Below are 18334 nucleotides of genomic sequence, written 5' to 3'. Positions count from 1 at the left end.
TCAGCTATCTACTGAATCTTTATTCATAGTGGTCTATGTAAATTCCTTGCGCCTTGATAAAACTAATACTATGTCACATTCCTCATGATCTAAAATGGTCTGAACATTCTTTGTTGTCAACACAGAAAGATCATCAAAGACAAATCATCCGACATTTGTCATATGGACCTCACACACACACAAATTATTCACCACATAAATCGTCCACTACTAGATCACAGACCACAAGCACGCACAGATTTAATACCACATGAACCATCCACTACCAATCAGATTACAGACCACACGCACACACATTTTTTACCTCCTAAACTGTCCACTACCTATCAGATCATGAAATATATGCACACACAGATTATTCACCAGATGAACCATCCACTACCTATCTGATCATTAACCTTCACTGTCCACTACCTATCTGATCATTAACCTTCACTGTCCACTACCTATCTGATCATTAACCTTCATTGTCCACTACCTGTCTGATCATTAACCTTCACTGTCCACTACCTGTCTGATCATTAACCTTCACTGTCCACTACCTGTCTGATCATTAACCTTCACTGTCCACTACCTGTCTGATCATTAACCTTCATTGTCCACTACCTATCTGATCATTAACCTTCACTGTCCACTACCTATCTGATCATTAACCTTCACTGTCCACTACCTATCTGATCATTAACTCTCTCCATACGAACGGCGAAAGAGACGACGTTAACAGCGTTTCACCCCAATTACCATCATCAAAATATTGCAAGCGGAAGGCTCTTATACTGAAGACGTGAATGTTGACAAAGAATACCACAATTCTGACGACGGAAGCTAAAGGTTGGGTCATTCAGACACCCACTGGACATCCGAGGGGTCAGTGTAGAGGAGAAGAGAGGACTGGCCGTACTGAGTGAGTTAACCTTCTCTGTCCACTACCTGTCTGATCATTAACCTTCACTGTCCACTACCTGTCTGATCATTAACCTTCACTGTCCACTACCTATCTGATCATTAACCTTCACTGTCCACTACCTATCTGATCATTAACCTTCACTGTCCACTACCTGTCTGATCATTAACCTTCACTGCCCACTACCTGTCTGATCATTAACCTTCACTGTCCACTACCTGTCTGATCATTAACCTTCACTGCCCACCACCTATCTGATCATTAACCTTCATTGTCCACTTCCTATCTGATCACTAACCTTCGCTGTCCAGTACCTATCTGATCATTAACCTTCACTGTCCACTACCTGTCTGATCATTAACCTTCACTGTCCACTACCTATCTGATCATTAACCTTCACTGTCCACTACCTGTCTGATCATTAACCTTCACTGCCCACCACCTATCTGATCATTAACCTTCATTGTCCACTACCTGTCTGATCATTAACCTTCACTGTCCACTACCTATCTGATCATTAACCTTCACTGTCCACTACCTGTCTGATCATTAACCTTCATTGTCCACTACTTGTCTGATCATTAACCTTCATTGTCCACTTCCTATCTGATCATTAACCTTCACTGTCCACTACCTATCTGATCATTAACCTTCACTGTCCACTACCTGTCTGATCATTAACCTTCACTGTCCACTACCTGTCTGATCATTAACCTTCATTGTCCACTACATGTCTGATCATTAACCTTCATTGTCCACTTCCTATCTGATCATTAACCTTCTCTGTCCACTACCTATCTGATCATTAACCTTCATTGTCCACTACCTATCTGATCATAAACCTTCTCTGTCCACTACCTATCTGATCATTAACCTTCACTGTCCACTACCTATCTGATCATTAACCTTCACTGTCCACTACCTGTCTGATCATTAACCTTCATTGTCCACTACCTGTCTGATCATTAACCTTCATTGTCCACTACCTGTCTGATCATTAACCTTCACTGTCCACTACCTATCTGATCATTAACCTTCACTGTCCACTACCTATCTGATCATAAACCTTCACTGCCCACTACCTATCTGATCATAAACCTTCATGCACATGACTTACCACACACACCTTCTTCAAAAACACAGCATCCACTCCCTGCACAAACCAACCTCAATGCAGATCTCCAATGTTGGGACAGCAGGCGTGTTTAAATATTTTAACAACCCTGCCTTCTGTAAATTCTGTGTTTGTCCCCCCCACCCCACTCCCCACCCCCACCCGCCCCTACCACCCCCACCTTTTTAAAAAAAATTTATTTATTTCATTCTTTTCTCTTTTTTTTCTTGGTTTTTTTTTTATATATTTACTCGGCAGATGAGATCAATTCTGAGCAATGGCTGCTTTTTGTAAATGTCTTCTGACTGAGCGTTGTCTCAGCTTTTTAAAAAAAAATTTAAAACCCCACAGTAACACGTCTCTCCAGAAAAAAAAAAAACAACTCTTGGGCAAGAGGTATGTTATGTTTGGAATGGAAAGTCATCTTATAGTGTTTTACTGGTCGACTGAAAACAAAGCAATCACTGATCACAAAGGTCACCTGTGAGAGATCAGATGCTTGTCACATTCCACACACACAGCACAGGTGACTCACCATGCATATATATACCCGGTATGTAGCACAAATCACATACTATACAGATATGAGTTCACACGGACAACACACAGACAACCTACCATACAGACCTCACCATCCTATGCAAAGACTATGCATATCATACACTCTGCACCACACACACACACACACACACACACACACACCATCCACCACAATAACTACACACACTAAAAAACACAAGCTTGCTTATTTAACAAACTACTTTGCAAAGTTATAACATTAACAATGGATTTCATATGTATATATTGGATGGTTATGTGGCAGTCTGCAAGCTTAAATGCTTTTGCCTTCAATGAATGACACAAGCAAGAGTAAAAGAAATCTCTCTCTCTCTCTCTCTCTCTCACAAACACACACAAAGAAACATATACATACACACACAAACACACACACACACATACTTGCACACATTTTGACATGAATGTGCCGCAAGTGATTATAGCAAAAACAATCAGACAATTTCATTAGCAAGTCAGAAAGAAATCAACTTTGTTCAAGAGAAAAACAAAGTAAAATAGCTTTCACCATGCATAATTTACCATTAAAAAAAAATTCTGATTCAGATCAGAGCCAGCCATCCATTACATGGACCTGAAACCTTTAAAAAGAATAATCACAATCCTGTTCAGAGAATGTTTGAGGTAAAGAAACTTTACATGGGTCTGACAAGTGTCACTGAAAATGACAAGTGATGTGACAGGAAGCATGATCATGACTAGGGCTTGGTCAATGTGGAAACAAGAAAGACAGTCAGTAAAAAAAATAAATAAATAAATGAATAAAAAAGCAAAGGTTTGAAGAAGAGTTAACAGCATGCATAATCCTCAGTACACACCATACCTCCTCCCTACAGTTCCACTTCAGCTGGGCATATAAATATTATGTATATCAACAAATGTTCTTGCATCATAAACTTCACACAGAGCCCAGTCTGCTCCTGACACCCACACCAGGGATGGCCCCACCCCACCCCCCTCCCTCTGCACCCTCCTCCCACCACACCACAAAACAAACCACATCCAATAACCACAACAACAACCCTGTTCCACTTGAACAACAAATCAAAAAAACTAACCACATCAACTTGAAAATCAAAACAAAAAACAAACCACAGCCTCTCGAAAAACTAACCAAACCACACTCACTTGAAAAAAAAACAAAAACACATGCACACAAAAAACCAAAACAATCCACATCCACTTCAAAAATATAAAAAACAAACAAACCACATCCAAATTAAAAACAAAACAAAACCAACCACATCCACATTAAAAATAAAAACACACACAAAAATAAACACATCCACTTAAAAAACAAAATAAACCACACATTCACTTGGAAAACAAAACAAACATATCAACTTAACAATGCGAAACAAACCACATCAACTTGAAAAACAAAAGAAGACAAACTACATCCATTTAAAAAACAAAACAAACCACATCCTCTTACACAAAACAAACCACATCCACTTGAAAACCAAAACAAAACAAACCACATCCTCTTGAAAACCAAAATGCTGGAAAATACACATGTTACACTGCATCATCTAAACCAATGGTGTGGGCCATTCCAACTCATCTGAACAACGCACCTGAAAAGAATCACATAATTACACACTGACCCAATAAACATGTGAAAAAATAAATACACAAACACAGCTAAAACAAATGCCATCAGAGTTTAAACAATACCCCACCCCAAAAAACCAACAACAAAGCACAATATAAAATTACCCAATTATCAAAACTGCGCAGGTTGTGGAAAGAAAACAGGAAGATAGAAAACAGAAAGAGACAGCGGAAAGAAACGGAATTAAAGGGCAGAAACAACACTGACCAAAAAAATCACAACAACTAAAAAAACATCAACAAAAAAAGTTTTTTTCAGCACAGGATTTCCACGCAAGGGATTTTACCCGCACTGAAAGCGGCATCACTACAATGGGAACGGAATATGCATAAAAATCAGAAACTGTCTTTGGCATTAGTTACATGGTGCGAGTATTTATTTTGTTGTCATCTCTAATGCCCCTGTGTGCTAAAAATATTTTTTAAATATTTTTAAAAAAGGACCACAATCTTGTCAGTAGTGTTGGAAAATTCACCATGTCGGTTGAACCAATTGAAGTGAGCTATTCCATACTTCAGTTGTGGTGAGTTATTCCATTGTGGGCTTTATCACAGATGTACAGTTCCCTTCACCCTCCTCCTCTAACTGAACTTGTTCCCCCCCTCTCTCTCTCTCTCTCTCTCTCTCTCTCTCTCCCTCCACAAGCATACATCAGTATACAATCAGTCAGGCAGCAGCACAATGTCAGAATGGCACTGCTGGCATCAACATCCTCTTTCCATTCACACACTCCACACTGTCCTTGATACCTTTTACCTGATACAGAGAACATGGCGCCCACAGGTGTGATAAAGTGATGCAGTATCCTAGCTGGCAATATTCAATGATCGAATTATATACAACAAATACACCAGTGCCCTTCTCACGTCACAGCACCAGAAGCCTATGTCCAATATCCACCTGTCTTTCCCTGTCTGGGTGTTCATGTGTGAATACATGTCAACACTCTGTATGTCTGTACACTGCAGCAAAACAATTACTCCAACAAAACATCTTGTGTTCCAATGCTTCTCAACTTTTGAAAGAAACCATCTATCCAGTCTTCACTGTTATCATTATCAACATCTACCATTTCCTCCTTTTCTTCCCCTTCTCTCTAATACCACTACAGTGAAAAGACATCCGACGAAAGATTCATTCATTCATTCTGTCCAGTGTCCTCTTCAACACTTTCCCTGACCTGAATATATGAGTTGTTCTGTGACAGATCTTTTATGTCTTCATTCACAAAACACATTGCCTGTCATCTGTCTTGACATGAGTGATGTGACAGATCTCCGTCTCCCATGACGGATGAAACTGCCCGTGTCTCCTGTCAGAATCCCCTGAGAGACCTTACCTCCACCAACACAGTGAGGCAAAGCAAAAACCTGCGGCTACACAGCAGAATGTCCAGAGCAGTCTGCAGAGAGTAACTTTGCCTGAGTGCATGAAACAAGTTTGGTTTTCTGTTCTGCACAGTGCAGCAGAGAAGCCGTTCATTGTCAGATCAACTGATGTTCACCTCAACAGCCAAAGACATCTGGACTAGATTCTTTCCTTACTTATGACGATGTCCTTCGCAAACAAACAGCAATGAGATCAGCACTACAATCTACATCAGAATAAGAACAACACATTCACCACTCAGCAGATAGCCCAAATCTACCACTATTGCCCATAAGGACATCACAGAAATGCTCATGCCCAAGTCCCTATCGGTAGCAGGAGACACACAATGGCAACAGCAACTAACAGTGAAGTGTGAAAATAACAGGTCCCTGCGTCACCTGCTGTGCACCCTACAAAGCATTCACCCTCACTTCACTCAACAAGTGCAAAATACTGTTTGATCATCCAAGGAATAAGTGAACACTGACATTACCAACAAGCACAGCACTTACATACAAACAAGCAAACATAAATCTCACCACACACTGAGCAAGCATAAATAAATCAGATCTAGGAATCATGGTTTACAAAGCAACACACACACAACAGCATACACTTGATGGTTTTATCTCTGTGTGAACATGCACATGTCATACCCCTGGTTCTGGCTTCAACATCTGACACCTGATTTATACTAAGTTCTAAACTAATTGCAAAGGAGTGGGTCTTTCTGTATAAAAACCAGCTCTTTCAGTGATTCTTCTTTCCCATTCAGCTCAATCTGTCTGGAACAGTTCACATCACAATCTGTCTGGAACAGTTTACATCACAATCTTCGCCACTCTCCCTCTTCTCAATCTTTCAAAACTGGTCTGAAAACACATCTTTTTGAAAATGTCTATGCATAGGATTTCCATACCTTTCCAATGACATTCAGTTATAAGCCATGCAAACTCTGTGTGTGTGTGTGTGTGTGTGTGTGTGTGTGTGTGCGTTATTAAATAAAGGAATACGCATATTCTTTGAATCTGTTTTATGCTTTTGTATGTTAAATCATTTAATTTTTTGTGTAATTAAACATTTAATTTTTTTTCCTTTTGAAAGTAATTGCTTGTGTGTGTGTGTGTGTGTGTGTGTGTGTGTGTGTGTGTGTGTGTGTGTGTTAAATCATTTAATTTTTTTCCTTTTGAAAGTAATTGCTTGTGTGTGTGCGTGTGCATGTGCGCGCGCGTTTGTGTTTAATGTTAACTGTAAAACGTTTGAGCTCACTCAAGGGAGGAAAGCACTCAACATGTATCCGTTCATCATCATCATCATCATCATCATTATTAAAAAACAGCTTTTCTAGAACTTTGTAACTGTTTTGTGTAGTACTGTTTTGTGTTGTGTCATCTTCTCTGGGTGAAATTTGGACGGCTCTTTCCTGGCAGAGTGTGTCGCCACAAAGCAGTGCCACCGTTTTTCTGTCTGCAAGTGTACTTGTTTTTCTATCAGTGTGGATTTTTCTACAGGAACTTTGCCAGGGACAACCCTCTTGTTGCCGTGACAGGATGGGTGGGGGGTGGGGGGATGAGGGGGAGGTGGGGGGGGGTGCTTACACTGTTTGTAATTAAAAGAAGCAGTGTGATTCCTTCATGAAAAAAAAAAATCCTAACTGGTGTACTGGTTTTGTTAAAATCAGGAAAAAAAAAACTTCAGCCATATATGATAAAAAGCAACATGATAGTAACTTCCTCACACATGTAAAAACATACAATACCTTTAACAGCATTTCCAGAGTCAGGCTGATTGTAGTATAAAGTGCAGTCACGGTCACTAGGGACCCCAGGAATAAAGACGACAACATAAGCTGACGACTGCACTAAAAACACAGGGGGTGGGAGAGCCTTGCACAATGACAGGCTATTCACTTCCCCCCCAAAACCCAAAACCCCAAATCCATTCCTTCCCTTTGACAACAAGCAACCACAGTACCTATTTCCCTCTGGCACAAAGCACTGCTGGTTTTTTGAAGAGTGGCTGACAGATGTACATGCACACGGAGAGAAGCGAGAGGCCGGCATGAGAAACAGGCAGGGAGGTGCTACGAGTCGTTGTGCCACTGCTTCTGCACGTTGGCCAGGTGGTCTGACGCCCGCTGGGTGATGTTGAGGGCTGGGTGCACGGTGGCCAGACCTGGCTCCCCCATCAGGGCCAGGCCGCACAGGCCCAGGTAGGTGTGCAGTGGATCTGTTAACGCAAAAGAACTGGGTCGGTGTGCAGTGGATCTGTTAGCACAATTGTCAGTGTGCAGTGGGTCTCGTAACACAGAGAAACTGGTCAGTGTGCAGTAGATCTGTTAGCACAATTGTCAGTGTGCAGTGGATCTGTTAACACAGAAAAACTGGTCAGTGTGCAGTGGATCTGTTAACACAGAGGAACTGGGTCAGTCAGTGTGCAGTAGATCTGTAACAGAGGAACTGGTCACTGTGCAATGGATCTGTAACACAAAGGAACTGGTCCATGTGCAGTGGATCTGTTAACACAAAGGAACTGAGTCAGTGTGCAGTGGATCTGTTAACACAAAGGAACTAGTCAGTGTGCAGTGGATCTGTTAACACAAAGGAACTAGTCAGTGTGCAATGGATTTGTAACACAAAGGAAATGGTCCGTGTGCAGTGGATCTGTTAACACAAAGGAACTGAGTCAGTGTGCAGTGGATCTGTTAACACAAAGGAACTAGTCAGTGTGCAGTGGATCTGTTAACACAAACTAGTCAGTGTGCAGGAAAAGGAAAGTGTACAGTGGATCTATAACACAAAGGCCTGGTTAAGTGTGCGGTAGATGTGAAACACAAAGGAGCAGGTTAGTGTGCACTGGATCCCCCAAACCTGACTGTAAACATTACATTGTAAATGACACGAACATGTCTCTCTTTTCTATAGGAGTAACTCTTTTTTTTTAAATAATCAATACTGTTTTAAAACATTTGATACCAGCTGAAATTTCAACTTGAAAAACTGTGCTTCAAGACCAAAGGTAACACCACGCCTGCAAACAGACATTTCCCTATTTCTATCACAACAACAATCTTTAAAAATAAAAATTAAAAAAAAAAAAAAAAAAATAAAAAAAGGAAAAAGAAATACACCTACATTGTGCAGGTTAAAAAAAAATATATGCCAGACAGCAAACTAAATGCAGGAAGAAAACACAGACATATCAAGAAAGAAAACAGAATGAAAAAAATAAAACGTGAAACGAAATCAATAAGACACCCACAGCAACCTTAAAACAGGACACAGAGAGACACAGACAGACACACAGACAGACAGACAGACAGAGAAGCCAGACTGACGAACACACCAACCTGGCGTGGTGTCTGGCCACTTGGCCAGCCCCCCAGTGATGAGGGACTGTGTGCTGAGGACGAAGGAGCGACTGCTGAGGAAGTTGGTCAGATCCAGCACTCCCAGCAACTGCAAACACACACACACACCACACACACACACACAAACACACACACACACACACACACACACTCACACACACACACACACACACACACACACACACACAGCCACACCTTCACAGTTTATACAGCATGTATGATGGTCAGTCATGACCATCTCCATCAGAACAGCTGAGGAGGTAACTGCTGTCCCAATTACCTGGGGGAAAATTTGATTATAAATAATGTACACACACACACACACTCACAAGTTTGAGTGTGTGTGTGTGTGTGTGTGTGTGTGTGTGTGTGTGTGTGTGTGTGTGTGTGAACCCATAACCATCATGGCACCAGTTGTCCCTGCCCCAGTTCTAGAGACATTAAAACAGAACATACAACAGACTGAAGGATGCAACAGACAGACCGAAGGACACGACAGATAATGTGAGGGCAAAACCCCCAAACTTCTCATGGAATATGGAGTGTCATGAACATGGTTGACATCAACAAATACCACACAAAATCAATTAGGGTCATGTCAACTTCAAGGTACAAAACTGCAGCTTGACCTCGAGGAGCCATTGGCTGTGGTGCTCTCCCTTGGTTCTATGGACGACCCATTCATCAAAATAACACTAACATTCATGTGCCCCCCCCCCCGCCCCCCACGCCCCCCCTCTCCACACACTAAACAGGAATCGAACCAGGAATCACCACAGCTTGAAGCTTTAAAATCAGAGATTTCACCCCTAAAAGCCACTTATCACAGACGACCACTGTTGAAATTCTGCAGCCCATCTGGTGTGGGTGCACCAAGCAATGTCCTGCGTGTGTCTGATAGATATCTGACCACAGGAGGTGCAATTCAGACAGCAGTCATAATCCCCTGCATGTTTCGTTCATGCAGAAGATAAAATGCACCTGTTAACAATGCCAAAATCCATGTCAGCACATGAAGAGTTATGGAAACATAAACACACCCAGCAGGTACACCCACAAAAACTAGGTATGGCTACCTAAAAGGCAGGGTAAAAATGATCATTCATATAAGACTTCACTTGCAGATACGAGAGAACAAGGACCAAGAGAGTTGCAGCCCACAAACACAGACGAAGAAGAACCCTCAAAGCCTGACCAGCATGTTGGGTTTATGCGTATGTCAGGCAAGTATTCTTTTCTTTCTTTTTTTTCAGCAGATGTGGTGTAGCAGCACATATGGATCAGTCCACACACCTTGACACCCCCTTCAAACTGAAAACAGAGACTGAAGAGGAACTAACCTGAAGCGTAGCTCCGATCCAGAAGGAGTAGCAAGTGTCCACTGGCTTGTTGGGTCGCCCCTGGAAGCCAGACTCCTGACGGAAGATGCACCATCGCTTCAACCTGTGCTGCTGCTGGGCGGACAGGCTGGAGTCCAGCGCCTCCATCAGACACAGGGACGCCACGGAGCAGAAGGTGGGGCCACCTGACACCATCCCACCATCACCATCACAACAGCCAACTGCTGTCCTCACTATCTGGCCTAGAATTTCATTGTAGTCTGTAGTGGAACCCGCGAAAACGGAGTATGGCTGCCTATATGGCAGGGTAAAAATGGTCAAACACGTAAAAGCCCACTCGTGTACATAAAGTGAACGTGGGAGTTGCAACTCATGCAGAAAGAAGAAGGTGAAGAAGAAGAAGATTGTAGTGGACAGTCTTTCTTGCCCAAGTTACATCCCCACATCCCACCATCACCATCACAACAGCCAACCGCTGTCCTCACTATCTGGGCTAGAATTTGATCATAATGGAGAGTGTCTTTCTTGCCCAAGTTACATCCCCACATCACCATCACAACAGCAGAGGAAGCAACTGCTGTCCAGACTATTTGGGCTAAAATCTGATTGTAGTGGAGAGCGTCTTTCTTGCCCAGGTTACATCCTCACTCTCTCAGCCAAGAGGGTTTTAGGACAGTTGGTGTTGGGATGGTCCCCCAAAGACCAACTAGCCCCCAAGGCTGCAGCACCAAGAGCCAGTGCAATCTTGCCTCTTAGTTTGAAAGTCCTAATCCTTCAGAATCACAAAAGACTAAGTTGTAAATGATTTCCCATTGCAGTGGAGAAACCATTGAACATACAGCTCTCACTCTGCTGTTGGCCCAACTGTAAGGTTATGTCAGTTTGTGATGATCAGTGATATAAGCTGAGCATTGTTTAGCTGTATAGGTGTCCAGTCTCAGTCAGAACGCAGCTTAGCTATGTATGTGTTTACAGAATACAGAATACTTTATTTTCTCCAATAAGAGAAATTAATTTGTGATGTAAAACACATAAACAATACAAAAGAATCACAGTTGTTCAATATATGTATATAAAAGGCATAAAATGCTTACATGTTAACTTAAAGTACACCACTTACACAATAATCACAGAAGACGTAGAATAATTGTGTAATGTTAACTTGAGATAAACCACACATACAATAATCACAATCATGTATGAAAGAAGCTCATGTCAATCTGTGATATAAACTGAGCATCATATACACACAATAATCACAGAGGATATGCATATAATATCTTACTGTAATTAAGCACAAATATATAATAACAACAAATAACAATGATATTCAACAGTAACTCAAACATAAATTAAGGTCTCATATCACTCACACATACATTCTGGTATACATTTTGTGGAGTCACATAATTTCTTAAAAGATTTCAGAATGAAGATGCATTTAGTTCTCTCTGTTTTGAATTTTGGAACACAGAAGTGTTTGCCTGAAGTTGATAATTATTTGCAAGAGTACGGCTGCTGTTGCTTGAAATACGCATGGCTCTGTGCTGAATTCATTCACACTACTCTGTCTCAAATGCACAACCTTGCTGCACACATTCCCAATCTTGCTCAGCTTAGTTTTTCAGATGAGTTGATAACCAAGTCCAATGTGCAGTACACACTTAGCAAACATAAAAGAACCCACAGCAACAACAAATAGGTTATCCCTGGCTAAATAATGTCGAAAAATCATGTTCGTTATTATACCAAATACCTAGGAAGAACAGCCTGAATTTCACACAAAGAAATCTGTTGTATACATAAAGTAGGGCAATACAAAGACCAAGAAACTGTAATCCTTTGACACCAAGGGACATGGCAAAACAGACAACTCAAAGCAACAAACACATTTCTGAACAGAAACACAAGACGCAAAACGACCAAAAGACACCAAGAAAAGACAACTAAAGACAGGACACGGGCGACGAGAGGAACTCACCATGTGCCTCTGCTCCAGGCCCCTGCCCCATGCCCCCTTCGTAACTCTGCAACATGAGCCGCCAATCCATGACTACACCAACAGCCTGTGCAGTGTTTAAAGCACTGCACTTTCAATCTGATGAGCTTGGGTTTGAATCCCAGTTGTATTTGTATTTGTATTTCTTTTTATCACAACAGATTTCTCTGTGTGAAATTTGGGCTGCTCTCCCCAGGGAGAGCGCGTCACTATACTACAGCGCCACCCTTTTTATTTTTTTGTATTTTTTCCTGCATGCAGTTTTTATTTGTTTTTCCTATCAATGTGGATTTTTCTACAGAATTTTGCCAGGAATAACCCTTTTGTTGCCGTGGGTTCTTTTACATGCGCTAAGTGCATGCTGCACACGGGATCTCGGTTTATTGTCTCATCCGAATGACTAGCGTCCAGACCACCACTCAAGGTCTAGTGGAGGGGGAGAAAATATCGGCGGCTGAACCGTGATTCGAACCAGCGCGCTCAGATTCTTTCGCTTCCTAGGCGGACGCGTTTACCTCTAGGCCATCACTCCACTCCACTTACGGCTCCTTGTTGGTTATGGGTGGAGGTTCTTCCTACCTCCAAGGCCAGAAGATCAACAGACGTACTACTGTCTTTGTGTGTATATGCATGCAGATCAAATATGCATGCTACGGTCAAAAGATCAACAGAGATAACAGTGCTTTTGTGTGTGTAAGCATGCAGATCAAATATGCATGCTACGGTCAAAAGATCAACAGAGATAACAGTGCTTTTGTGTGTGTAAGCATACAGATCAAATATGCATGCTACGGTCAAAAGATCAACAGAGATAACAGTGCTTTTGTGTGTGTAAGCATGCAGATCAAATATGCATGCTACGGTCAAAAGATCAACAGAGATAACAGTGCTTTTGTGTGTGTAAGCATACAGATCAAATATGCTTGCTAAGGTCAAAAGATCCACAGAGATACTAGTGCTTTTGTGTGTGTAAGCATGCAGATCAAATATGCATGCTGAAGATCCTGCCATTCATGTCAACATTTGATGGGTTATGGAAACAAGAGTTTACCCAGCATATACGCCCTGATCACGGTTGCCTACATGGCAGGGTAAAAACATTCATGAATGTGAAAGCCCACTTGTATGCACGATTGAATATGAGAGCTGCGGCCCATAAATGCATAAGAAGAATAGGTCAACTTTCCCCTTTAATCATTTCTGTTTTCGTTTAAGTCATTGCTGAACATTTGCATAGTGTATGCACACACACACACACACACACACACACACACACACACACACACACATAGACACAGACACATACCTGACTAAATCTAACATAAACATTTTCTGCTAAAAACAGCACTAAAATGAGTTTTATCAAACCAGTATAAAAAGAAACTAAACATGCCATAGGAAAAAACAACAACTTATTATCATGCCTAACAAAAAGAAAATATATATTTATCAGCGATAACAAAGAGGAATGATTTTTATCATCATGACATTTAAAGAGAAAAAAAATCAAATATGACAAAAACAATATATTTTTCTCAAATATGACATAAAAGAAAAAAAAGACAAAGAATATCAAAAAAAAAAAAAGAATATCACCAGAGAAGACACAAAGAAATTTATCACAAATCATTAAAGAAAAAATTTTTTTTTTAAATGAAATGAATGTAAATCAGTGAGCCTGATGACACACGTCAGAGAATAAAGAGACATCAGTTACCAGACTGTTGGTGATGTAACTGATGGTTTTGCTGGTGTCCATCCCACTCCAGTCGTTCAGCATGTAACTCACGCAGCAAGCGCAGTACACAAACCTCATGTCTGTTTCACTGCCTTCAGGCACACAGCTGAAACTGCAACGCATCATCATAATGCATCATTTTCATTGTCAATATCAGGTAACATCACCATTACCTGTTACGGTTATCATCATCATCATCACCACTACTATTATCATCATATAGCATCATTATTATCTTCATTGGTATTGGCATTGCCAAATCTGCTTGTGGTTATATTAATATCATGCTTCTTACATTAACTGAGTGACAACATAAATTCAAACTATCATACTAAATTATTATTATTATTATCAATATCAATAATTCATACTTATCACTGCTACTCTTATTATCGTTGCTGTTGTTACTGTCATTGTTAAACCTTATCCTGGTTATTTAATAACAACATGCTTCTTCCATAACTCACTCACAACAGAAATTTAAATTATCATCATCAAGACCATCATTATTATTCTTACTGTTTATGTCATCATTGCTGTTATGGTCATTGCTAAGTCTGATAACAGTCATTCAATATACTGCTGCTTCTCTCAACTCACTGGCATGATAACTTCCACTGCCCTCACGATTCCCTTTAATGCACCGTGTCTTTTCATTTAACTAAAGAAATAACAACACATCTGTTAGTTTGTTTCTTAAGTAAACAAATAACTTATCTTAGAATTTTGAAAAAAAAAATTGTCATATGAATTCCTTGAATGTGACAGTAGCAGACCGATAAACATCAAAATGTGCATTCCAGTGACAAGGTAATCAGCTCATTGTATCAACCCATAACATTCACAGAAAACTGTAAAATCCATCCTCCTATATCCAACCTACTGAGTCACCTACAAACAAGAACCATCACTCAGTCATAGAGTGAGATGGAGTGACTGTCTGTCTCTATGGAAGTGAGACTGTCACATCTGTCCTTCAACAGTCCCAAATGAATCTGCAGACACCTAAGACTGTCGGGAACTCACCACAGGCATGGGAGTGGAGAGAGAACCCAAACTGTCACCATGAGATGATGTATACATACACAGGTCTGCTCACCAGTGAAATCCTAACTTGATGCGCTGCTTCCACCCCCCTTGCTTTCAGTAAAGCGTAAGCGTAAAGTCTAGTTTAGCAACTTGTGGACAAAATGCCCTTAAGTTCAAGGATTGGGTCTCAGTTTGGTGAAGGTTGCCTTGTTCCAGAGGGATGGGCCGTGGATGTCCGTCCAGGTAGGAGGTCCATCTGGCATTCCGGGTGGGGGCAAGGGGGTGAGCCCTGGCTGTATGCTGTGTGGTGAAGCCCTGGCACCACTGGAGACATGACTTTAACCCACTAAACTCAAGCACAGAGAGTTTCCTCTTATACCCAGCCCAAGAAATGGATGATGATAATGTTTATGACAAGAGAGACAGGGCAGGAGAGAAAGGAGAAGAAAAGAAGTCTGTCCGGCCCTCAAAGCGGCCTTGACCCTGCTCACCTGCCGTCTGGCTGCTGCAGACTTCGCAGTCCCTCCACCACGGCCTTCCTGTCAACCCGCCCCAGGTTGTCCCCCAGGATCAGCAGACTGGCCAGCGCTGTGTAGGTCATGGTCACATGGCCACTGTCGTAGGGGATCCCCTTGTCCTGACACTGCCCACACAACCCTTGTATTGGGGCCAGTGTGTGTGCTGTGTTGTTTTGTGTTGTGCTGTGCTGTGCTGTGCTGTGCTGTGCTGTGCTGTGATGTGCTGTGTTGTGATGTGCTGTGGTTGTGGTTGTGTTGTGTTGCGTTGTGTTGTTTTGTGTTGTGTTGTGGTTGTGTTGTGGTTGTGTTGTGTTGTGCTGTGCTGTGCTGTGCTGTGCTGTGCTGTGTTGTGTTGTGGTTGTGTTGGGTTGTCGGATTGGGTTGTTGTGTTGTGTTGTGTTGTGTTGTGTTGTGTTGTGTTGTGTTTAATTTCCATATGGAAGAATCAAGGTGTATTGTACTGTGTTGTATTATGTTGTATTGTGTTGTATTGTATTGTATTGTATTGTATTGTATTGTACTGTATTTCTGTTTGTCACAACACATTTCTCTGAGTGAAATTCAGGCTGTTCTCCCCATGGATAGCGCATCACTACAGTACAGCCCCACCTTTTTTTTCTTTTTTCTGCCTGAAAGTGTATTTGTTTCTCCTATCAAAATGGCTCTTTCTACAGAATCTGGCCAGGGTGAACCCTTTTTGTTGCCGTGTGCTTTTTCTATGTGTGCTGAAATGCATTCTACAAAATGGACCTTAGTTTATCGCCTCATCCGAATGACTTTCATCCTGACCACCACTGAAGATCTAGTGGAGGGGGAGAAAATACTGGCGAGCGTGCAACTTGATCCTGTATGCTCAGATTGTCTTGCTTCCTTGGTGGACATGTCATCGCTTGGTCATCACCCCACACATCTTGACCACTGTTATCTTTGTCAATATTATCTTTTAGCCAAAAAGCTTACAGTTCTCCATGCAATATTTCCCTGGCATAATAACAATGGTGTTTTATATCCCCCCCCCCCCAAAAAAAAAAAAAAAAAAAAAAATCACAAAAAAAAAACCCAGCGGTAACGATAATAACAAATAACTACATATGAATAGGGGAGAGAACACAAGTTTTCCTTACCGATAGAAATTAGTCAAAAGACCAATGTGTATTCAAGGGTCTTTTTGCTTTAATTGATCTACACGATGTGCGTCTTCAAGTAAGGTGCGTCGCAAGCAAAATGATGACAATTTTATGTAAGTTCACACATGTCTCTTTGTGAAGGTCAAGGTATTCGTGTCAGGGTTGTGTGTCTCATCATGGCCGTAACTCTCCGTTTTCACGTGCTCACGTTGAGCTGTGCAAGTTGTCAAATGATGTGTCCACCTCCATGTCTTCTTCGTTTCGCAGACTATGATTCTTATGACCTTCATTTTTGTTTTGTTAAACCTTATATAGCCTTGCTTGTTCAGAATCTATAAATACGACTCACTTTGCCGGAAAAAAAAGAGCTGCATAGTTTAAAAAATGAATAGAGGCTAAAAAAACAACAACAAAAAACATCAGTAATACATTGATATAGCATTTCTTTAAAAAGAATGCGAAGACATCCGTCACATAATTTATCCGTATTGTCTCAAGAAATGTTTATTTATTTACTTATTTGTTTATGTATTTATTAAAATGTTCTACTATAGCGCATATTCTTTAAGCTCTATGCATTTTACATCATGTCATTGCCAACATTGTTGCATGTTTCCATGACACTTTTCATTTCTCTTTTCCTGTCCATTTGCAGGTAACCCTGTATAACGACCACAGCAGAAAGATGTTGATGAATGAATGTAAGATTTGTGGAATGGATGTTTTTAAGTTTCTGAATGAAAATGTGTAAAAAAAAATTATTTAAAAAAAAACTAACTGAAAAAAAAAAAGATACTGAAAATATTTTTTTAGAAACAAAGTTTATCAATAGTCCAGAAAAGTCATGCTCTCCGTTTCAAAATCTGAGAATAGGAAAAAAAACTGCTATAAAGTTTACCGGGCCGTGGCTCTGAATGGCTATGACGGTATGTCAGTTTCAGTATAAAATATAGTCATGTGCTCAGTCAGTTGACATCACTATGCCAACACTGGAAAGATGTCAAAACTGAACACAGGTTAACGGCGTTTTTGTTCCCCATAACTTTCCCGACATAACTGACAGTTTCACTGACACTTGAAGTAATGCATAACTGTTCAAATAAATGAAGAAAAAGAAACAACAACAAAAATGACAGAGACATATAGTTTTATTTCAGGCAACCAGTGTAATATCCTAAATCATCACCCTACCCCCTCCTTTCATAGGAAGTGCTTTGTTCTTCTTCTCCACTGCATTAATATAAAAACTCAAGGCATTTGCCTATCTTGTTTCCCTTGAAATATTGAACTGAACCCACATTAACAAGGATCTCACCAACTCAAAACAACTGGAGACAATGAACACGTTGCACCTGCATTTCCCTAAAAAAAAAAAAGAGAATAAAAGTCAAAGAAGAGAGAACTAACTTACTAAGAAAAAAAAATTTTTTTTTTTTTTTAAAGGTGTTTTATGGCTGTTATTGTGAGTGTAGTGTTTCCCTATACGTTTCTGTACAGTCATTTTTTTCCTGTTGGATCACTGCTTGTTGTTTTTTCTTTGCACTATTATCATTGAAAAAAGGAAAACAGCAAATAACTTAATATGGTGAGTATCCTGATATCCTCCCCTCTTTATCATCATAGATGGCCCTCT

General features: G+C 40.8%; 1 protein-coding gene across 2 annotated transcripts in view; it reads right to left on the bottom strand.

Annotated features, from left to right (window-relative positions):
- LOC143282165 (geranylgeranyl transferase type-1 subunit beta-like) overlaps positions 1–18334 on the bottom strand; it is a 21450-nt gene continuing 3116 nt past the window's right edge. Inside the window, exons 4-10 of one of the 2 annotated variants that reach the window (XR_013055216.1) lie at positions 15548–15699; positions 14007–14139; positions 12272–12317; positions 10291–10475; positions 8930–9038; positions 2003–7809; positions 1–1970 (exon numbers count right to left, since the gene is read on the bottom strand). Coding sequence is in view for 1 of the 2 variants with exons in the window: in XM_076587718.1 (XP_076443833.1) it covers positions 7664–7809; positions 8930–9038; positions 10291–10475; positions 12272–12317; positions 14007–14139; positions 15548–15699 (771 nt within the window). In the remaining variant the exon portion in view is untranslated. Of the gene's footprint in view, positions 7810–8929; positions 9039–10290; positions 10476–12271; positions 12318–14006; positions 14140–15547; positions 15700–18334 lie in introns of both variants that reach the window. The other variant, XM_076587718.1, reaches the window with a different exon arrangement.

The sequence above is a fragment of the Babylonia areolata genome, chromosome 5 (genome assembly GCF_041734735.1).
Source record: "Babylonia areolata isolate BAREFJ2019XMU chromosome 5, ASM4173473v1, whole genome shotgun sequence".
NCBI lineage: Eukaryota > Metazoa > Mollusca > Gastropoda > Neogastropoda > Buccinidae > Babylonia > Babylonia areolata.
This window is presented reverse-complemented; position numbering and strand designations above follow the sequence as displayed.